The sequence below is a fragment of the Pleurodeles waltl genome, chromosome 10 (assembly GCF_031143425.1).
Source record: "Pleurodeles waltl isolate 20211129_DDA chromosome 10, aPleWal1.hap1.20221129, whole genome shotgun sequence".
Classification (NCBI taxonomy): domain Eukaryota; kingdom Metazoa; phylum Chordata; class Amphibia; order Caudata; family Salamandridae; genus Pleurodeles; species Pleurodeles waltl.
Genome location: NC_090449.1, coordinates 241,428,975 through 241,453,064, shown reverse-complemented (window position 1 = coordinate 241,453,064; position 24,090 = coordinate 241,428,975). Strand labels below are relative to the sequence as shown.

General features: G+C 45.7%; 1 protein-coding gene across 1 annotated transcript in view; it reads right to left on the bottom strand.

Moving 5' to 3' along the window:
- The window catches only part of UQCRC2 (ubiquinol-cytochrome c reductase core protein 2), a 138,237-nt gene that overhangs the window by 45,554 nt on the left and 68,593 nt on the right, over window positions 1-24,090 (bottom strand). Inside the window, exon 8 of the mRNA XM_069210291.1 lies at window positions 16,255-16,312. Coding sequence (XP_069066392.1) covers window positions 16,255-16,312 — 58 coding nt within the window. The remainder of the gene's footprint in view (window positions 1-16,254; window positions 16,313-24,090) is intronic.

The window sequence follows — 24,090 nt, the reverse complement described above, 5'->3', positions numbered from 1 at the left end:
TGTAGATTATGAAATTGTACTTTAATTATATAAATGTTCTGGTGAATGTGCTAAATGATTTGAACATTCTAAATAAACTATTGATTGAAAATAAAATCACATATGAAGATGACCATTCCGCCCAGCACTGCAGGACCCCTCAGCTGCCTTCAACATAATTGATCAGTTCACTCTCAAACACACTCTAGAATACCAAATGAGAGCACCAGCAATGTACTTCCCTGGTTCTCAACCGATCTTTCCAACAGACACCAGTTCGTTCACATGGGCACCGAAAGGTCCCGAAAGATCACTATCACCTGCTGAATCCGCCAAAGGTTCCATATTGTTCCTCATCTTCAACCTCTGAATGAAGCTACTTTGTGTTCTACTCACAAATAACAGCAACAGCATTTACTAGTATGCAGATGATACAGAACTCTACAGTCCACGGTGCTTCAGACATCCAAAACCTCACATGCTGCCTATACATCATCCAGACCTGAATGTCCAGCTCCTACATGAAGCTTAGCCCAACCAAGAGAGACTTCTTGCTAATGGCCAAGAACACCAAACAAGAAACAATTGCGTAAATATTTATTGTATGATTGATTAAAATATTTACAAAAAGCATAAAACAAAAAGTCAAAGAATTACCAAATACACAATTATACTGTGGTGTTGTAAAATCGGTGTCCTTCGCATAACATTTAAGACTCAAAGAACATGCAGAATTAAAAGCATAGGAATAAAAGTCAGCCTACACAAGCAGCACACAAATGGGACTGATGCAAATATATTTTAAAGTGCAGAGTGCTAACGAACGGAACAGTGCAGATTTTTTTATTTTTTAAGAGCAAATTAAAACAGACCTCTTTTATAAGATAAAAAGAAGACTTTTAGGCACAATTCAGACCCTAACCAAAAGACAGTTGCACATTCACAGACTTGTGGTTAATGCAACCATTCGTGGGCTTTGGTTACTCCGTATCCTTCCTACCATAGAGAAGAACTTGACAATTTGTGCAAGTTCCATAGGGACATCAGCTGAATAAATGTAGGCCACAGCTTCCTTAATGTTCTTATGCCTTGATGGAGGAACAGAGGCCTTAGTAACATTGGCCTTAGAAGTAACAACACAGAATATATGTTCTGCAGATTCCAAAGGGTAGAGACAGCCTACACCGCCTTGGCCCTGGAGGGCTCATCTTCCAGTGGTCCCTATGTTCACATTTTGGCTCTGTCAAGAGCCTAGTCAGCAATATGTTCCTCAAGGCTTGTCTTCTTATTGCAGCTCTCAAATATGGAGGAACATCCTCATAAGACTTCTCAAGCCCCTTTATGCCTGGAATATGCCTAATTTCACTGAGGGCATGTTCCTTCAACAGAAGCTTACCCTGTTTCTTTAGGGTGGATTTCAGATGCTGCAGTGTGATATCTGGATTAATAAGGCATTCTGTTTTTAGATTTAATGTGGTAATTGCGCTTTTAAGGTACTTGGCTCACTCTTTTCATCCTGGAATATTGTGCGTAATGCTCCTTTCAGGGAGTCCGTTAACTCTGGCCGCCTGGTGATATTTGAATCTATCCTTTTTGCAATCAATGTCCATATTCACCAACCCAAACTCTTGTTGGATCAATCTACGTCTAGTTTTTTTGGAGACACCAAATAGGCTCCTGTATGCTGCCATGTGGCAGTGCTTTAGTGTCTGAGCATCCCAGGATATGCGAAAGGTTATGGTAGTTATCATTTTGGCACGTGTTGCTATTCGAATCACCTCAGCTGTTGGATTCTGTAGCTTATGTTGTTTGGTGAGGGCAAACAAAGTTTTTGCGGCTTTTGCTTTGGTGACCTTTGCTTGGTGGGAGGGTTTCCCTGTGTCTGACAACCAAACGTCAATATAATTATATTTACAAGTCGTGGAAAGGTCTAAGGGGCCAAGATGCCATGTTAGCTGGTAGTTTTTGGCCCTTTGACCAAGATCAAGACTTTGGTTTTTGTGGATTTGCAAGCGCGGAATCAAAGGTATTGTAAGTGTGCAGAATCCGCAAAGCCCTCCTCATACCAATGCGAATAAGGTCCAGGATCACCAAGTCGTCCATGATAAACAAGTTACTTTCCTTCGGTAACACATTATTTGGCAGAGACTATCTAGCTGCGGATTCCTTACCTTTGAATTCTCTGGTGTCCGATTCGAATCTGGAATTTTTTGCTGAGCAATACCCTGAGCGCGCTGGTGGGTGGCGTCGCTGGGCTCCGCATGCGTAGTTTGGATCTGCGTGGCACGTTGGGGCCAGCTATGACGTCACGGTCACCTATAAAGTCACCACCCGGGCACATGTACGTCAGTTCTTTACCCACAAACTTCCACGCCAGAAGTACAGTCATGGATAGAACCAACAGTTTGTCTGTGCAAAACTAGGGCCCTGAAAGTGATAAACCCTAACCCTGCTAGACATATCCGCAGAGCGTGAGGGCATGGGTGGGTGTAAGGAATCTGCAGCTAGATAGAGTCTCTACCAGATAATGCGTTAAAGAAGGAAAAGTAACTTGTTCATCTGATAGAGACTAACTGCAGATTCCTTACCTTGAAAAGATACCCAAGCCGTAACGTCCTGGCAGTAGGCTGTGGATACCTCTACTACACTAAACAGTCCTGTAGGACTGAATGGGCAAAGTGTCTCCGTACCAGATTGTCCAGGCAGTAATGCTTTGCAAACATGTGCAAAGATGCCTAAGCTGCCGCCTGACATCTCCAGGACTGGTACGCCTTGAGCTAGCACAGTGGCAGCAGCTTTGCCCCTGGTAAAATGCTTCCTGGCCAACGTGTAGCAGATCTTGATGCAGCGAACGACCCAGCGCGAAATGGTTTGCTTCTGTACTGCCCAACCCTTCTGTGCTCCAACGTACCCCAAAAAAATGTAATCATCCACCGGGAACTCTTTTGTGCAGCCAAGGTAGAACAACAACGCTTTTGTTTGGTTCCAGTCGGTGGAGTCGCTCCTCTTCTTTAGATGGTTGCGGTGGAGCAAAGAAGGTGGTCAGGGTGATGTTTTGACCCAGAAGAAATGGAGTCCCCACCTTGGGGGAGGAAAGAGGCAAGAGTTCTGAGTGCCACCTTGTCTGGATAGATAGTGATATACAGTGGCTTTGATGAGAGCTTGCATCTCACTCACACTCCTGGCATACTTATTGCCACTAAGAAGACGGTCTTAATGGGGAGCAGCCTGAGCAGACAGTTGTGTAAAGGCTCGAAGGGGGCACACATAAATGTGAGAACCAGATTAAATCACATTGGTGTAGAACAAAGGGCCTAGGGTGAAACATGTACAAACCCTTTGAGGAATCTATGTATAGTGGGGGATTTGAAAAGTAAAGTGAAGGCTGGTCAGGCAGCCGAAGGAATGCCGATAAGGCAGAAAGATAGCCCTTGAGTATACCCAAGGCAGGACCCTGCTGGGCAAGGGAAAGTATAAAGAGAAGGAAATCAGAAAGAGAAGCAGAAAGAGGATCAACAGACCTTTCTGTAAAATGATATACAGTGTTTCCCATAGCAAGCATATACAGTCTTAGTGGAGGGACGCCTGACTGCCAAGATAACTTTACAGACTTCGGGAGGAATGTCAAAAGCCATCAACTGCTGCCACTCAATCGCCACGCAAGAAGGCGCAGAGTTGGCAGGTTTGGGTGGAGAACCCTCCCCTGCTGCGACAGAAGATCCTCCCGAAGGGGCAGCCTGATCGGAGGATTGATGCTCATTTTGAGAAGCTCGGGATACCAGGCTCTCGGTGCCCAATCCGGAGCCACTAGAATGACTTGGGCCTGGTCGTTCATGATCTTCTTGAGAACTCTGGGCAGAGGTGGTATGGGTGGAAAAGCATACAGGAGGCCTGAACTCCACTCGCGACAAAAATAGTCTCTGAGCGACTGCTGCCTTGGAAACTCAACATGCAATACTGCTGACATTGAGCGTTCTCTGCGGAGGTGAACAGATATAAACAAGGCTCTCTCCACTGCTGAAAGAGTCCTTGCACCATCTCTAGATGGGGATCCCATTCGTGATCTGCTAGGCATTGATGGCTGACTTTGTCCGCCCTGGTATTCAGAGAACCTGCCAGATGTTGAACCAACAGGCTTATGCCCTGCTGTTCCACCCATGTCCAGAGATGCAGAGCCTCTTGACAAAGGGTCCACAACTCTACCCGCCCTGCTTGTTGCACTACCACATTGCGGTGGTGTTGTCCGTGAACAACTGCAGTATCTTCCTTTCACAACAGGAAGAAATGCTTCAATGCCAGTCGGATTGTCCGGAGCTCCATCAAGTTGATATGGAGTCCAGATTCTGCTTGAGACCAGAGGCCTCTGATCTCCGCCTCTCCCAGATGGCCACCCCATCCCAGAAGTGACTCATCTGTCACTACTGTGAGATATGGCTGGTGAAGGAAGAGGAGTCTGCCTCTGACCCAATTGCAGTTCACTAACCACCAATGCAGGTCTTTTGCAGTTCCCTCTGAGATCGGAACTGTGTCCGTAAGAATTCCAAGATGCTGCGCCCACTGCGACTTCAGGTCCCATTGCAGAGCCCTCATATGCCATCTTGCATGTTTGACTAACATTATGCAGGAAGCTATGAGTCCCAACAACCTCAGTCTGTCTCACCGAAATCCAGCACAGAGGCTAAAACATATCCTTACCTGAATATCCTGGGCTCGCTGCTCGGGAGGATAAACCCAAAACTGCACTGTGTCCAGAACAGCTCTGATGAAAGGGAGCTTTTGAGAGGGTGTCAGGTGTGACCTCAGCACGTTTATAGTGAATCCCAGGGAATGCAGGAGGCCCACCGTAGTCTGAAGGTGGGTGACAAGAACCCGGGGCATAGGAGCGTTCAGCCAGTCATCGAGGTAGGGGAAGACTGAAAACCCTAACCTGCGCAGATGAGCTGCTACCACCACCAACACTTTGGCGAACACCCAAGGGTCACTGATGAGACCGAAGGGGAACACAGTAAACTGAAAGTGCTTGTGGCCCAACTTGAACCCCAAGTAACGCCTGTGGGTAGGCAGAATGGGGATGTGAAAATATGCATCCTGCAAGTCCAACACTACTATCCAGTCTCCTTGGTCTAGGGCAGATAAGACCTGAGCTAGAGTGAGCATCTTGAATTTCTCCTTCTTGAGGAAGAGATTGACGTCCCATAAAATCGTGGATAGGGCAAAGACCCTTGTTCTTTTTTGGACTCAAAGTAGCAGGCCTAAAACCACTGCCTACTTCTGACATCGGGACCCTTCCTTTAGCTCCCGAAAGCCAAAACTTCCTTGCGGAGCAAGATTAAATGATCCTCCCTCAGCCGTTCTTTCAATGGAGGGATAGAGGGAGGGAAAGACTGGAAGGATTAGGATTCATGATGTACAAGACCCATTTGTCTGATGTTATGGACAGTCAGAGGGAGATGAAATTGAATTCTACCTCCAACTGGATGAACATGGTCCTGTAGAATCATACAAGGAGAACTTGAGCGCTGTTGAAGAGGGAGGCTGGGTGGTGGCTGACCTCTGGCTAGACCCTTTGGGGCTGAACGTACCACGACCTTGTCCTCGCATTGGATGCTGTGATGGACGGTGGCTGACCAGTGGGTGGTGTGATACCCCACCCCTTCCGAAGCCTCAAAAGGGGTGAAAGGCAGACTGCTGGGAAGCAGGCTCTGTGAGCCCCAAGGACCTAGCAGTAGCTCGAGCCCTTGAACCGCTCAAGCCCCAAGGCTGCCTTTTCTTCAAAAAGACGTGAATCATCAAAGGGCATGTCCATCAGGTTTGCCTGGACATCCCCCGAAAAGCCAGTTGTACGAAGCCAGGCGTGGCGACGGAGGGCCACTATCTATGAAATCACCCTGCCCAGCGAGTCAGTCGTGTCCAAACCATACCGAATCGAAAACTTGGCAGCATCTTTCCCATTCTTGACAGCCCGAGTGTCCCGTACACCCTCCAGGACCTGGGGTAGCACCTGTGCCACCATACCCAATAAAGTATGGGGAAAACGGCCCAATAGGCATGAGGTGTTTATGGACCTCAATGCCAGGCTGGAGGAAGAAAACATCTTCCCAAGTTGGTCCAGCCACTTGGATGGCCTATCTGGGGGAGCGGAAGGGAAGGCACCATGGGAAGTGGAGGCTTGGACCACCAAGCTCTCCGGGATGGGGTGTCGGATGAGGAAACTATGGTCAGTAGGAGCTTGTCGATGGCAGCGGCATATTGTCCTATTTACAGGAGCCCCTGTGCTGGGTTTGGACCACGTCCCCAGCAGGACATCAGTAAGTGCTTTGTTGAAGGGTAACATTGGCACTGATGTAGCAACTCCAAAAAACAGGGGGTAGTTTGGGGGGGGGGGGGGGGGGGGGGGGGGGGGGGAGGCGTAGTCAGATCTGGTATCGGCTCCCGGAACCGTGCTCTGAACATTGACGTTCCTGTGACACCTCATCAGCCGATGGGCATGGTGAAGTCGAAGTCCACTTGGATGACTTCTTTTTGTGTCTCTTCGGAGTGCCCGGAGAACCTCGAATGAGAAGAGAACTTGGGGCTCCTTAAGCACTCCCGTGACCTCCTAGGAGTCACGCCTACCGACGTCAACTGTCGGGCCGCCATGAGCTTTAGAGGCCGCTGTCAAACCTTTCGGGGCCATGGACTGGAAGTCGGAGTACAACTTCAAGTTGTGGTTTTGATCGAGGCACCAGAGACATACGTGGATGGGGTCCGTCAACCGACATGGTGCGATGGCAGGTGCCACACGGCTTGAACCCAGTCTTTCTTGATGACATCTTGCACAGACGAAAAATCTTTGACAAAAGGGTTGAAAAAGTCCTTCCAAAAAAGGCAGAGGGTAGCTTGATCCCAGACCTGCTCTTAACCAGCATGAAGGAAAAGAACTGATGTACGCGTGCCAGGGTGGTGCCTTTATAGGCGACCGTGACATCACAGACAACTCCGACACTGAGGACGCCACGCGGAGCGAACACACATGGGTCCAAATAACGCCACGCAGGGTACTGCTGATGTGAAGCAGATGCCAGGGAATTCAAAGGTAAGGAATCCACAGCTAGAAGTCTCTTATCAAATAGCTTTTTTTTTTTTTTTTTAAAGTCCCAGCTTTGGTGGGAAAAGATTCCCTTTCTGCAGTTCTGAGCCAAGGTCTGCTGTAAACTGATTAAACAAAATTGGTGAAATGACATACCTGTTTCAAGCTGTTTTCAGGGTAACATGGATGAGTTATTTTAGTCTGCACCCACGTGTTTGTATACAGGGCAATAATAGCGGACAGTAGTTGCTTTGGAATTTCCCAAGCGTCTAATTTAGCCCAGAGTGTATTTTGGTTAATGCCATAGAAGGCCTTGCTATAAATCAATGAAACAAGTGTAGAGTGGGATCAATGATTTTTAGCGGTGTTGGCAGCAAACTATGACCAGGCAATCACTGTGTCCATTGTTGAGGCATTTGGGTGAAATCCCATTTGACAGAATGGAATACTACTGTTGGCCTCCGTCCAACTCTCCAGTTCGTGCAGAAAAACCTTCATGAAGACTTTACCATCTACATCTAAGAGTACAAACTATCTTTTTATGCTTCTTAACGTACTTTTAGTGAATGTGCCACTCTCTCGTCTATCTTAACTCAGCGAGGCGGCACATCCTTTTGCCAAGCTCGAAGTTCTCATTTGCAGATATATGCAGAGGAGTCTCGAAGAATGACAAGATTTTGTGTTATCAACGGTTAAAGCTGGGTGTTGTTCACTTATTGTGGCCTCTTGATGTTTCCCTGCTGTCATTTTGTAATCAAAGGTTGAATGTTGCCTTCCACTTTTGGTGTAACAGTCTGCTACTGGGACCCCATTTTAATCTTTTATGCAGTGGTCTGGTGTTAACTGGTACTAACTGATCAGCAGTGGTGAAGGCAGTATGGCACTTTGAGCTCGTGTTAACCACTGTTGCGAGTGGGTGATGGTCACTTTCCGTTCTCGTCTGAACATTGTATGTTTCACATTTGCTTAGAAGATGTTTGCTCAGAAAGATGTAGTCCAGCCTTGAGATGTTTCTAAATGCGGGTTTTGAATTTTCCTCCTGCAGATCTTTCTGATCACACAAACCTAGGACTAACTCCATAAAGCATCCCTTTAGTATAGTACGAGGCCACCCTACCAAGTTGGCACAAATTTTGTATGTTAGAAATCGCTAGCCACAATAGACTCATGCCCTGGGTGTTCGTAGAGGAGCATCTTTACCTGGTCAGAGAGGTTTGTGACCACCTTTCGTTTCTCATTCATGCAAGGGTTGATGTACAGATTTATCAACAGGATGAGAGTGACTTTACCATCCATAATCAGGCCTTGACATTCTATAGCTTGTCTATCATGCATGGAATTTTTTCGCTCCTTCCTTTTAAGTTGCAGCTCCATTTTCATGTATACGAAAAGGACCCCCCAAGGGTCTCCCAAACACGACCTTCTGGGCCGCTACGTGAATTGCATAGTACTCCAAGATGGAGATGGGTTCAATTGCCCATGTCTCTTGGAAGCATATAATGTCCTGCTACAAATTCAGCTGGCCTTTGTTCGTAAGCACTGCCAGGAGCTACCTGCAATTTATTTGTTCATTATCAAGGGTACCAGTATTTTAGAGCCAAAAGAAGAGCTGTCCCCCAGAGTGGTAGTCAGGTAAACTCTGATCTTTTTTCCCCCCATGCATGGGCAGTTGTGTGCTTTGTTCCTCTTAGTACACTGTAGGCTTCTTTTTCTTTTGAGGGGCCATTTAGTCTCTCTATCAGGATGTAAGGATATTTTTCTGTCCTTGGCTAATTAATAAGGATGGCCACATTCCTTAAATTGTCTGTTTTCCAAAAGGATGTTTTTAATGTCTGTGATGTCTATCTACTCTGTTACCATAGATTCTCTGTGGCTGGTCAAGGAGTGGGTTTCAAATTTTATTAATTTGAGATGATCGGACGTGCGATATAACAAGGGTATATGACAGACAAGTTGTAAAATGTTTCTCTTCAATGTGTCCCATCCTCCCCTTGAATTGAACTTCGGGGTGGAGTTCAGGATTGTTGATGTTGGGGCACATGCAGCTTTATCGACGTGAGTAGCCACCCCAGATTTACAAAGAACGAGCTCTTGTTGAAGCTCAGCCACCCTGATCCAGTTTGCCTCTAATTTGCTGGAGGCAGCTTAATGACCGTTCTCCATCACCCTTATTATTTTTATTGTACTTTGTGAGCCATTCCTCCTCATATTGTCAGACTACAACTTTCGGATTGTCTGAGGAGGATTTAGTTGCACAGGAGCTCTACCGCGGCTGGTGACAGCCATCACCTGTGAAAAGGACATTGGCCTTGCTGCATGCATACTCTCCATGTGTGTCTCTCCTCCCATTCTCCAGCAAACTCTGGCGTGTCACATCGAGGTTTAATAGCATGGATGGGTTTGCAATTGAATTAGTCTCCTGATCTTCTTGGTCCTCTTGTGGGGGCTGTTTAGTGGTATCCTTATGCAATGTCTTTGTATGAAAAATTGGATAAGTGGTCAGCCCCTCCGCTCTGCAGTCCTTGCCTTGCCCCCTCACATTCATAGTGGTGTTTCAGTTTTGTGACTGACAGCACATCAGTTTACAACTGTTTTGAGGTTGCCTTTTATTTCACTTGCTGTTTTTCATGGACTTTCGCAATGTTTTCTTCTCTCAACGAGAAGAGTCTTTGGGTGCTTCTAGTCACTTTAGCACGGCTGTCATTCATAATCTGTGCCCTTGCTATTTTGCTGGTTGATGGCAAGCCTGCTACATTCACAGGGAACCTTGTTCTAGCCTCTCCTAGTGTTGTGCAGCTGCCAGGTGAGCCTTGACCGCAGCTAGTAGGGAGGAATTAATAGTATTTATGTTGGTTCCAGGTACATCCTCACAGCCTGAGATGTTCTGATGAGGAATGGGGACAGCCCCCCCCTCTCCCTCCCACCCCTCCACAGGTGTTCTGCTGTGCTCAAGTGGTTCACAATACACTGTATATACGAATGGCTGCTTTGGGTCTTCTTCATTTTCCACGGCTATGACCTTTGCTGTGGGCCTTGCGTTTGGCCTAAGTGGTGCACTTTCTGGTCTCTTCTTGACTCGGCGTGAAGGCTGCGTGCCACGAATACTCTATGAGCATGCTTCCAACTTATATGGAATGCTGAGAAGGTGGCTCTGCTTGTATCCTTCCTTGCACAATAGCTGGTGTAGTCGCTGACAGTGGCAAGTAGGTGCCACAACTTCCAATGGCTGGTAAGGAGTACCGACGCTCAGGATGGGAGAGGGAGGGAGCTTACCCGAGCCAGAATCCACACCCAAACCTAGTTGGGCCGCTTTCGCAACTTGGGGCTCAACTATGCAGTGAGACATAACTTGCTGCCCCACACTTCTCTCTTCACGCTCTTCCACTTTTACTCTTTCTCCAACCTCCTTTCTCCTTCCTCTGTTGCATTACATTGCGGAGCAGTGCATACCCTAATAGGACTTGCTTTTGTAGTCGAGTGTAATTTGTTATGGGATGCTATGGGTTGCTACCTTGGGGTAACTTGATACCTGTGGCCTATTGCCTGTACCTGTGAAGTGCTAGTGGGTTCTTCAAAAGCTATGGGCCCATGGTGCAATCCTTCCCCATGCTGTATCTTGCCTAAACTCACCTCTTCTCATAGTAAGGAGTTGTAGTTGAGGTTTGGGGCAGAGAATGTGGCCTGTAGATGCAGAGGTAGCCCAAGCCACTGCGGCCCCTGGAGAATGAAACAGGCTGTGTCCCGACCACCCCCCCGACCTGACCATCTCCCCCATCATTCCCCCTCAACAATGGCTCAGGTACGTGTGGTCCGTGGTTGAAACAAGCAACCTCCATCAACTCTTCAACTGGCTGCCGGCTCATGGCTTGCATGTGGATTCGTGGTGTGCTGCCCCCACCTCACAGCGCCAAGTTAGTCAGTAGTGAGGAGCTGCTCGTGTAGGAAGCTGGTCTGGTATATAGCGGATACCTATGGAATTATCACCTTATACCATGTCCAGCCCTTATTAGTGAAGTGTAGGCAGTGTCCAGAAGCCAGGCTCTCTAGAGCAAGCTGTGGCTGAGCAGCCAAGGCTTATCTAGGAGACATGCAAAGCTCACGCAATACCACTGTGGTCACAGCACTTACACACATGGAAGGACCACACAGTGTTACAAAAATAGAGGTACTTTATTTTAGTGACACATACTAAAATACTAGATAGGCAATCCTCCAATAGGAGGTAAGTAAACATACTATATATGTACAGTAACAATCAGGAATAGGCATAAAAACCAATAGAAAACAGTGAAAAGCAAAAGGCAATACTGAAGGCCTAGTGGGAGAACAAACCACATACTAAGACGGTGGAATGCGAAGGTCGGGACCCCATCCAAGGAAGTGGAATCAGTAGAGGGCAGCTGGAGGTACTAAGAAACCCCAATCGTAAGTACTAGAGTGCTCCCCCCAGCAACCAGGAGGAAAGAGGTAAATTACTAGATCTACCAAAGCCAACGCACAGGACTTCAGAGAAGGATATTTCAAGACCCAGACAAGACTGCAAGAAACCAAAGGTGGATCCTGGAAGAGGAAGACCTGGAAAAGAAGAGGACCAAGTCCAGTTCCAGTTGAAGAGTCTGGTGGTGGCATGAGCCACTACCCACCCATCTGTGGATGCAGGAGCTGGTGGACGGTGAGACGAAGACAATCAGCAATGCAGCACTGGAGCAGATGAAGAGCTCCTGAGTGATGCAGTCAATGTCCCTCGCCGGATGAAGGATTGCAGTCACCAAAAAGCCTCTGCAAAGACAAATGTCGCAGTTGGAGGAAAAGTGGAGCTACCAGGGGCCAGCAAGGTCCAAGGGGACACTCAACCCACAAGGGCGTGTGGGAAGGGTGGGGGAGGGGGTGGGTGGTGAGAAAGTCCCAGGTGACCCTCAGCAGTGCAGACAGTCCAAAGATGAAGAGGCAGACCCCACAGAAGACGCACAGGCAAGTCGCCCTGGAGTTGCAGAGGCCCACGCAGCACACCTAAGGAGAGGTCCCACGTCGCAGGAGAAGCACGCAGAGGGCTGTGCGTAGCAGGAATGAGTGCTGGGGCTACACAGAGCCTGAAGATCCCTCGGAGAAGATGCCAAAAAGCCTTGGTAGCTGCAAGAGACACTGTGCACTGGGGTACTGTCCTGCATGGGAAAGCAAGGGCTTACCTTCACCAAAGATGCACAGCTGGCAGATAGGACCAACGGGATCACTCCAGACCACCACCCATGATGCAGGATTCACACAGCTCAGGATGAGAGGATATCCACGCAGCCGGTCATCGTTGTAGCTGGTGCCTGCGGATGCAGAGAAGTGACTCCTTCACACCAAGGGAGATTCCTTCTTGCGCAGACTGAAGACTTGCCGCCCTCAGGGAATTCAGAGAAATGTTGCAGTAAGGAGCTGGAGAAACAATGTTGCAGGGCGAGGTCGTCGCTATTGCGGTTCCAGTGGCCAGAAGTCAAAGTAAACGGTTGTGAGGAGTCCTGCTGCAGTCTTCCCTGTTGAATCTGCGTACCCCACCCAGGAGGGTGACCTAAATAGCCTTGGAAGGTGGACTGGTCACCTAGCCAGGTGACCACTTATCAGGAGGGGGCTTTGAAGTCACCTGCCTGACTTGGCCACTCAGATAGTCCCAAAGGCCTCTGTCCACCTCAGATTCAAAGTGGCAGAATCAAGGGGCCATCTGGAGGAGCTCTGGGCACCACTCATGGGGTGGTGATGGACAGGGGAGTGGTCACACCCCTTTCCATTGTCCATTTTTGTGCTAGAGCAGGGACTGGAGGTCCCTGAACTGGTGCAGACTGGTTTATGCAAGGAGGGCACTAAATGTGCCCTCCAAAGCATACCAGTGGCTTGGGGAGGCTACCCCTCCACAAGCCATGTATCACCCATGTCAAAAAGGGAGAGGGTGCTGCCTCCCTGTCCCCAAGGAAATCCTTTTGTTCTGCCTTCCTGGGCTTGAGCTGTTCAAGGAGCAGGGGGGCAGAAACCTGTCTGAAGGGTGGCAGAAGCATTGGCTGCCCAGAAAACCCCAGAAAGTAGGTAGGGGCAATGCTGGGGGTCCTCTAAAGAGCCCCCAGAGTGCATGGAATCATACAACCAATACTGGCAACAGTATTACGAGTATGATTCTGACAAGTTTGTTACCAAACATGGCAAGGTTCAGAGTTCGCATTATGTAGCTGGACATAAGTGGTGACCTATGTCCAGTACATGTAAAATGGCGTCCCCTCACTCACGAAGTCCAGGAAAACTGTGCTGGAGTTCGTGGAGGCACCTCCGTTTATGCAGGGGATCCATTACACACAGGTACCCTGCTCTCTAGGCTAGGATGGCCTACCATAGGGGTGACTTTTAGTGACCTAAAGCGAAAAGGGTGCATGCACACTTTCATGCATGCTGCAATGGCAGGCCTGCAGATACACTTTGCATGGGCTCCCCATGGATGGTATAATACATGCTGAAGCCCATGGGGGTGGCCCTAGTGCCCCAATACCCTGGGTACCATATGATAGGGACTTATAAGTTGGCACCAGAATGCCAAATGTGGGGTGTTAGTGGTCCAAGCAACCAAGTTTAAAGAGAGCACAGTCACTGGGGTAGTGGTTAGCATGATCAGAGTGAACACAGTCAAAACATACTGACAAAAGGCAAAATGTGGGGGTAACCATGCCAAAAAGAGGGTACTTTCCTACTGCTCGAAATCCCAGTGCCCAAAGAACAACAAGAAACAGTAAAACCTTGACTCAATAACATGAACCTTCAGAGCTTCAAAACCCAACTTTCAGTGAATGCCAAGTCACTTGGATTCAGACTAGACACCAACATCAACTTAACCTCAAGAAACATACTGCCACCCACTCCCGCCCCCCCCCCCCAAAAAAATGTTTAAATAACCAAAGAAGAGCTGTTAAGAGTTCTTTATTCCAAAGAAATTCAAACGGCTACTTCCAGACAGTGACTTCAGAATTGTTGTTAAAGCACTTGCATTCTTGCATCTGGATGGTGGTAGCACCCATCTTCATGGTCTCCTAGACTCCACACTGGCACCCCTGTAGAGAATTCTACATGTTTCAGCAAGTCTCAAAGGCCTGAAGAAATATGATCAATCACCCCCTTCCTCTTAGAACTCCACTGGCTCCTCTTGCCAGCCCATACAACTAGCTGCATAATTTACAAAGCTATCACAAGCAACACTCTCGCTTATCTTGAAGACATGCTCACCATTTGTGATGGTTCTTTGCACACCCTCAGCTGGGACACCCTTAAATTGAAGACTAAAAAGTGTACAAAAAATAAAGAAAGAAAGAAAAAGAAAACAAAATAATAAAAAAAAAATAATAATAATAATTTGAGGCCTTTTTCAGCTAGACACAAAGGAGTGGAACATCCCTCTATCCATCAGGACTGCGCGAACACTGTATGGATTGCAATGCATTAACGGTCCACAAACCCCTCCGATTATGCATTGACTTTTTGCTCTTCTTAGATCTTGTACAGCTCTTTGCTGACTTTTGGCTAGGTTTGCGCTATAGAAATAGCGCATACATAAACCTAAGACAAATTTCCAATAGCATCATTCACAAGTATTTTCTGCGTCTTTCTTAACAATTTCATTGTTGTGCTAAACATTCCTCGCTGCACATAATAAATGGAGCCAAGTGGATGCTAAGCATACATGTCCATTAAGGCACTAAACATTATAAATAAGCTACTTTGGAAAATCAAGCACAGACAACTGAGCTGCATGGTCACGCAGTCATTTCATGGGACAAAAAAAAAATCATCTTACAAGGTCAAAAACTTAGAATATCTATCATCCAAAATTCAGCGAACTTTTTTGGCCCAACATCTTTTACTAAGGAACCAAGATGTAGATGTAGCCAAAAGAAATGGCTCTCAAAAAGGTTGCATATTTATAAAGGCCAGAGTGAAACTGTAGAAGTTAATGTTGTGCAAGATTTGCATGGGTCAAAGCCCCCAACCATAAGAACCACTTGTGATGCAAACACCTCTTGGGGAGTCTTCACTGAATAACAGATGTGTGAAACCTAACTCACCAGTGCTCATTTTATCGACCGTGAGAGGATGGAAAGCTGTTGCTAGTTTTCTGGCCGGTGATCACAAATAATCTACAATATGTCCTTCTACACTTCCGCAAACTAGCTTTGGAGAGGTAGGGCAGGTCAAATTCAGTGTCACGGATAAAAGATCCCCTGGGGACCAAAGCAGTGGCCCATTTCTTCCTCCTCTGTGACCTGGCCAAAGAGTGTTGACTTCAGTAGAGAAGCTATGAAAATCAGAGTGCCAGAAATTCACAATCTGTAAGTATATGTCTATAATGAGATTCACACAGCTCAAGACTCAAGATCTGGATATTACAGAGGTCAGCAGACAGAAGCTGTCCAACTGCATTTACAGCATACTCCATCGCAAAAATAACATCTATGAGGAAGCTGAACAATTCACAAGAGCAGAGGAAGACATCTAATGTTGAAGACCGATTTCTAACTTTTCGGTCATTCATAACCATTTCCAAGGAGCAGTTCTAAAATCTACTAGTAGTGTAAACCAATATTAACTGATAAAGTGGTAAACACACAAACTTAAGTTGAGTGGAGATGTACTTTTGGAAATAACATTTTTTTCCCCTTTACAGCAGAATGTTGAGAAATTCTTTCTCTCCCTGACACAAAAATAGATGTCCCCTACCAGTTTCTAATGTGGCAACGTCTGCACCAAACTTTAACAGCAACTATGCAATGGCTTCCATGGTATGAATGGCCATGCAATTTGTACAACCTTCTCTCCCCAAAACATTATTTCTTATTCTAACCCAGACATATGATGGTGGAACTTCCAACTTAGTGGCAGGTTTTCCACCATCCGAATTCTATTTTAGCATTCTAAACTGGTAAATGTAGACTCTTAAATCTCTTTTTTGAAGATGCAGCTCACACACAAGCTGTGCAAACAAAATAGTGACCTGTGCATAACATAATAACTGGCTGTTGCTGCTTAAACATGAAAAATAAATGTCCAAATATGGATCAGCCACTAAAACACAAATATAAGAAACAGTTACACAAGTAATACAGCACAACTCAAGAGTTACGGCACCAAGTGAGAAATACGCATTGTGTACTTATACAGAAATGGTTCCATAATGCAGATAAAATACATACCCAGTCCAACTAGCGCCATTCTTGCACTTGTAAAATTGTTTTGCACAAACTGATGCAGCTGAATAAAAATTGACAAATAAGTTAGGATAAACAGTTTTGTTTGTGTGTGAAAGTGCTGCTTATTTGACAATAGGAAATCTGAATCAGGGTAATATCTATTGCAAGTGCAATAAGCATAATAGTATTTTAACAAGTAAAGCACAGAAAGTACCCAAAACAAGCATGTCTTCTTTCCACAACGGACAATCTAAACACATTAACCTTATCCCCTTAACCATTATTCACCCTTGCTACAATGTGTTTAAGGGTGCCTTTAGTAAGAGTCGACCAGCCCCAATGGTCTCTCTCTGGCGTGCACAGGCATTTCCCCTGAGGCTTAGAAATCGGTGTTTAACTGCTAATATGAACATGTGTTGTACAATATTATACATGGTGGGGCCTTATTCAGTGTAGCACATAAGGATAATTTGGTTACTTTTGCACCACTGGACAATCTACAAGGCAGATACAAGCTGCAGCAGTTACAACATGAGTAAGCTCAAATAACTGGTGTGTGCTCAATTTACAATATGGTATTATGTAAAAGTAGCAGTTAAGTAACATCTTTATAAGGATTGAAATATTGAATAATGTATGTTTTCTCTAATGACATTTATTTCCATGAGGTGTTTGAGGATCCCCAGCCAGTTACTACTGGTATAGGCCTCCAACATGTTTCTTGCTATCTACTTCATGTTTTCACCACATTTGTCTCGATACAGCTCAGTAATGATTTATTAGTATTTCGTATACAGTGGGCAAAGAATTCCAAGTCATTTCCTGAAAGAGAAATACTGGGCATAATGGTCTAAAGTGGCAACTCATACTGTGCAGCCATACAAGAGTGGCACAATTTCTGTCTTGGTTACTATATTTGAATTACGACAACTCCTTGTATAGATGTCATTTTAATACGATCACTTATATTTGAACTTGATCAACAAACAGATCTTTCATCTCCCTGAGCTAATTAAGCTCTTTTTTTTTTTTTTCTTTTTTTTTTTAAAGTGGCTTTTTAAAGTTACAGGCTTCGCTAGTTTTGTAGTTGAATGTTTAGTTCAGGTATCCTTTTTAAAGCTCTCTTATTATTACCAAAGAAAATGAGAGGATGATCTGTTTCTAAAACATCTAACATCCTCTGTGTATTGTTTAATTCCCTCATTATTTCAGGATATGGCTGGCCTTGCGATAAAGGCGGAAAGAGTATCCCTGGACACCAGTACCCTCTACACTGTTACAAACTATTAACAAAGTTCAATTTAATGTCAAGACTGGAGGCTTCTATTATGCTTTTTAACCTTGCCTTATTTCAAAAGCAGCAGTCAAAAAAGTAAAAACTACAACTCCCAGAGGCTCAGCACAAGCTAGCCAATGGGAAAAAACAATGAACATCATAACCAATCACAAACCAGATGAATGTTTAAGGTCATGCTCGACTGAAGAGCCCTCTTTTCTTGCTGCTCGCGGTACCTTTTTTTCAGTTTTCATACTGCTTTCTATTACTATGCTGTATTTTTACTGTTATATTACTTGTGTATGGTCATTTTCTTAATAAATAGTAGTACCGTGCTAGAGCGTCTTGCGCTCTTCATTTCCTTTGTCCTCTGCCACGTGCTGGCGGCGCTCGGTTTCTTTGCATCACCACCATAGTTACGCCGGGTTCACTGTGGCGCACATTTGTTTCTGCCTCAGCACAGCTCCATGCTAGTTTTACCTGCATTCCGCATGCCAAAACTGTGTTTGGAGCCTTTTGCTCAGCCAGTATTGCTTCCAACTACTTTGAGAGATGGGTAGAAGCTTCCGTTTGCTTCTGTGAGGCTCCACATCTTCACTCGAGGGCGCAGTCTTCTCCCCTTCTCCTCAGAGGGCGCTGCCTGTCACTCCCTCTCCTTGCCCATCTCCAGAAATAGTAAACGCCCTGTGGGCGTGTTTAATCTATACTTAACACTCCCCCCTGAGGTTCTGCTGGACATTAAAACCCTTTCCTGGCTATTTGTATTTTTTCCTTTGTATTTAACATGGAAATTGACAGCTCCCCTTTATTACAGGAAGTAAATGATGGGGAAGCTTTATAAAAAATAAAAAAAATAAAAAGTGATTTTATTTATTCTTCGGTTGAACAAGCCATTTCGTCTTTCATGGAAAACATGTCCAAAAACATTGAAAATTCTACGAAAAGCATGATATCACAGTCTTAACTGGCTAATTCAAAGGAGGGGGGGGGGGTCAGAAAACGAAAATCTATTCCTTTACCATCCAAAAAGAAACAAGTCATGACATCCATGAGTGTTTCGCCACATGTCCAGTGAGGATCCTTCACTCCAGAAAGAGGACAATGCTCCTCCCAGGCTTTCTTCTAAGGAGCCAAATTCCTTAGCTTATACTAAATGTAAATGAAAAAATAAGAACATTCATGATGGTAAAATGATCTCAACTATCTTAGACACTGAGGATGCAGATGTTGATGTTGATGCGATGCTCTGGGGTTGGATGACCCTTCTTCCCCTCCTCTGCCAAGAAAATCTAGGATTGGTCCCTTTCTAGCCAAGAAGGTTCTGGATGCGGAGGGCACTTCCATGTTTGATCCCTCCTTTAACCAGCATCCTAATTCCACAGAACGGTTTCTTGCTGCCCCATGTAGGGGATTATGTATTTCTTCAAGGCTCGGTATTTAAAAAAAAAAAGAAAAAAAAGAGAGAGTCTTTTTTTATTTCATCAATCACATCTTCTTTGAACATAAATAATTTTATTGGTTCACTTGTGAATGTCTATATACAGCTTCATGTGCGATAAAAACAATGCCATATCTAACACGTTTCAACCCTCAGGACTTCAGGGCTATGCTCCTTGTCCTCATGAAATATTTGTTTATGTTCTCACAAAGGAGCCTTGTCATAATTCACTGGCTTACACGCAGAATTAGTAAAGACGAAAGGTCACCCGACTGTAGCGGAGCAGTTCAAAAGGTCGCAGGCCAGGTCCTTAGGACTACCGACAACAATGGCACGCCCAGAGGTTTTTGCTGAACCACGGAGAAATGGCGAGTTAGTAGCACTGTTATTGTTCCAGTTCTAGCCAAGTGATCAACAATATAGCCGAGATCGACGAGTAACCCTTGCTTTACTAAGTAACCTGGATAAACAAACCTGGAGTAAATTAAGATCTGAATGTCCCAGAACTTCCCTTTCTTCAAATATTACTCCCGTCCCTACCACTGACCAGCTATTATTGATTTTCTTTTCAAAATTTGACAAGGACCCAAGAAAGGGTGTTGACAAGGCATGGTTTTCTTGTCAAGACAAGCTTCTGGATATAGTGGGCCCTCTTGCTCACATTTTTGATTTAGTGTAGTCCGCTAGATTGGACAACAGCGCCATTGACCCTCAAGATCTGTCCATGTGGATTCAGAGAACCTTCTGTTTATTTGGGTATGCCAATGCTGTTATAACACAAAAGATGGAAAGGTCTCCTCTTAAAATTGGACCCTAAATTGGCTTATCCAGCTATGCTCGATCCAGGCATAAAAAGCTAACAGTCAACTCTTCGGAGTCACCTTTATTAAAGATCTTAGCAGATATGTTTCCACTTTTTCTTTCTTCGACAAAGCTCAACAATCTTTGGGAAAAAAAAAATAATAATAGTCTTTACCCTGTGGTTTTTTTTTTTGCACGGGCCAGTAGAGGAAGGAGCCGATTTACTAGCCGGACCTACTGAAATCAGGGATCCAGAGGCTCCTTCAACGACTTAGTCTACTACCAAGATTTAAAACCGCACTTCTATTCTCAGGGAGGCAGAGGTTTCAGAGGTCGAGAACAAAGGAACTCCAGAAATCATAGTCAACAAGGTTACCACGATCTAGCCTCAGTGCAGGATTGTATACCATGGCGGAGAAAAAGAGGTCTTAATTACAACATGTGTCATGCATTCAACAGTGCCGGGCAACAGCACAGTAAATGGATAAAAGTCTCAGATTTGTAGTCACAAAGCCTGCACCTCTATGTTGGTGAGAGAGTTTCATTCCAGGTTTAACTCCTTTATCCTTAGGCCAAACAGCCTTACAAAGGCAATTTGTATAGGCTTTCCTGATGGTGCAAGTAAGGTATGGCTACGGAGCCAGATTGTGTGATGTGTATACAAGAGTGCGCCAGCCCTTCCTGTACGGGAGTGCTACTCAATTTTCCCAAGTCACTTGCTCGCAAGAGAGTTTTTATCTGTCTTCGCAGCATAGATTTGATTCAGATACGAGACTGTGTTAGTTTGATCAGTGCTGTTTGATCAATTTGAAAACCTATCAATCCCTTTTCAGCAGATATATTCTATATTGTAATTTTTTTGGCTGTGGAGGCCAGTACAGGCAAGTCTTACAGAATCATAAATCTTTACAGATAAGCTATTTTGCTGAATCATCCACACATTGACGGAAAACCAGTTGGAGAACACTCTTATTTTCAGTCTTTTAAAGGGAGTAAAATTTTCTAAACCTCCTCTTCCGAAATATACAAAATTGGGGGATGTAGATATGGTTTTAAAATTGTTTATTTCTTGGCCCGACGATACAGCTCTGTCCCTTTAAACGCTTTCTGCAAACCTTACTATGTTATGTGTAAGGAAATGCCTCCTTGGCATGGTTACCCCCTGACTTTTTGCCTTTGCTGATGCTAAGTTTTGATTTGAAAGTGTGCTGAGGCCTGCTAACCAGGCCCCAGCACCAGTGTTCTTTCCCTAACCTGTACTTTTGTTTTCACAATTGGCACACCCTGGCATCCAGGTAAGTCCCTTGTAACTGGTACCCCTGGTACCAAGGGCCCTGATGCCAGGGAAGGTCTCTAAGGGCTGCAGCATGTCTTATGCCACCCTGGGGACCCCTCACTCAGCACAGACACACTGCTTGCCAGCTTGTGTGTGCTGGTGAGGACAAAACGAGTAAGTCGACATGGCACTCCCCTCAGGGTGCCATGCCAACCTCACACTGCCTATGCAGTATAGATAAGTCACCCCTCTAGCAGGCCTTACAGCCCTAAGGCAGGGTGCACTATACCATAGGTGAGGGCACAAGTGCATGAGCACTGTGCCCCTACAGTGTCTAAGCAAAGCCTTAGACATTGTAAGTGCAGGGTAGCCATAAGAGTATATGGTCTGGGAGTCTGTCAAACACGAACTCCACAACACCATAATGGCTACACTGAAAACTGGGAAGTTTGGTATCAAACTTCTCAGCACAATAAATGCACACTGATGCCAGTGTACATTTTATTGTAACATACACCACAGAGGGCACCTTACAGGTGTCCCCTGAAACCTTAACCAACTACCTGTGTAGGCTGAATGGTTTTAGCAGCCTGCCACACTTGAGACATGTTGCTGGCCACATGGGGAGAGTGTCTTTGTCACTCTGTGGCTAGTAACAAAGCCTGTACTGGGTGGAGGTGCTTCACACCTCCCCCTGCAGGAACTGTAACACCTGTCGGTGAGCCTCAAAGGATCACCCCCTTTGTTACAGCACCACAGGGCACTCCAGCTAGTGGAGTTGCCTGCCCCCTCCGGCCACGGCCCCACTTTTGGCGGCAAGGCCGGAGGGGATAATGAGAACAAGGAGGAGTCACTGGCCAGTCAGGACAGCCCCTAAGGTGTCCTGAGCTGAGGTGACTAACTTTTAGAAATCCTCCATCTTGCAGATGGAGGATTCCCCCTGTGGGGATAGGAATGTGACCCCCCTCCCCTTGGGAGGAGGCACAAAGAGGGTGTATCCACCCTCGGGGCTAATAGCCATTGGCTACTAACCCCAACAGACCTAAACACGCCCTTAAATTTAGTATTTAAGGGCTCCCCAGAACCTAGGAACTCAGATTCCTGCAACCTAAGAAGAAGAGGACTGCTAAGCTGAAAAACCCTGCAGAGAAGATGGAGACACCAACTGCTTTGGCCCCAGCTCTACCGGCCTGCCTCACCACTTCTAAAGAAACTGCTCCAGCGACGATTTCCCCAGGACCAGCGACCTCTGAATCCTCAGAGGACTGCCCTGCTCTAGAAGGACCAAGAAACTCCTGAGGACAGCGGCTCTGTTCACCCAAGACTGCAACTTTGTTTCCAAAGGAGCAACCTCAAGAAAACTGCGTTTCCCGCCGGAAGCGTGAGACTTGCTACTCTGCACCCGCAGCCCCCAGGACCTGAAAGATCGGAACACCAGTGCAGGAGTGACCCCCAGGAGGCCCTCTCCCTTGCCCAGGTGGTGGTTACCCCGAGGAGCACCCCCCCTTGCCTGCATCGCTGAAGAGACCCCTTGGTCTCCCATTGATTTACATTGGAAACCCGACGTGTGTTTGCACACTGCACCCGGCCACCCTGTGCTGCTGTGGGTGTACTTCCTGTGCTAACTTGTGTCCCCCCCCCCGGTGCCCTACAAAACCCCCCTGGTCTGCCCTCCGAAGACACGGGTACTTACCTGCTGGCAGACTGGAACCGGGGCACCCCCTTCTCCATTGAAGCCTTTGCGTTTTGGGCACCACTTTGAACTCTGCACCTGACCGGCCCTGAGCTGCTGATGTGGTAACTTTGGGGATGCTCTGAACCCCCAACGGTGGGCTACCTTGGACCCAAACTTGAACCACATACGTGGTTTACTTACCTGCAAGAACTAACAAACTCTTACTCCCCCTAGGAACTGTGAAAATTGCACGGTCTAGTTTTAAAATAGCTATATGTGAATTATTTGAAAAGTATATATGCTTTTGTGATTATTCAAAGTTCCTAAAGTATCTACCTGCAATACCTTTCATTTGAAGTATTACATGTAAAATTTGAACCTGTGGTTCTTAAAATAAACTAAGAAAAGATTTTTCTATACAAAAACCTATTGGCCTGGAATTGTCCGAGTGTGTGTTCCTCATTTATTGCCTGTGGGTGTACAACAAATGCTTAACACTACTCCTTTGATAAGCCTACTGCTCGACCACACTACCACAAAATAGAGCTTTAGTATTATCTCTTTTTGCCACTATCGTACCTCTAAGGGGAACCCTTGGACTCTGTGCATACTATTCTTTACTTTGAAATAGTGCATACAGAGCCAACTTCCTACATTATGTTTGGTTTCCATTAAACGTTTATCTGACGTCAAAGCTTTGGATGTCACTCCCCCACTGGGGAGATGTACACAGTTAATAGACTCACAAAAACTAACCTAAATTCAGCATTTTATCCTTATTTTCCAGATCATCCCAAGCTTTGCGTTGCACTATGTCTCAAAGAGTATGAACAGCAGACTTTTGATCTCAGAACGTCCTCTCAGTCCCAACTCCTTATCTCTTTTCGCAAACCTCATCTTCCTGTGTCTTCTGCCACTCTAGCGCGTTGGGTAAGATGGCTCATGTCCTTAGCAGGTATTGATATATCCGTGTTTGGAGCCCATTTCTCTAGGGGTGCTATGGCCTCTAAAGCCTTTTTTGCAGGTTCCAGAACTGGACATTCTGAGATCATCTAATTGGTCTAATGTCAAGTGTTTTAGTGCAAACCTGTTCACACTGCAGCTTCTTTAGTAGTTACTGTGCTTTAAAAAAAAAGCATAATAAGAGCCTCCAGCCTTGACATAAAATGTAGATTTTCCTAACACATTATGACGGAAAGTCTTAATTTTATTAAAGACAGAGGTGAGTATTATCCCACCTCAACACTTGTTAATTGGTGATTTTTCTACCTTCCCAACAGTGGTTCCAGCGCTTCCATCTACTTCCGGTTAAAGCCTTGGTGGATCTTCCTTCCTTTTCTGCCACATCTTCAGCAACATCATATGGGAGAGAT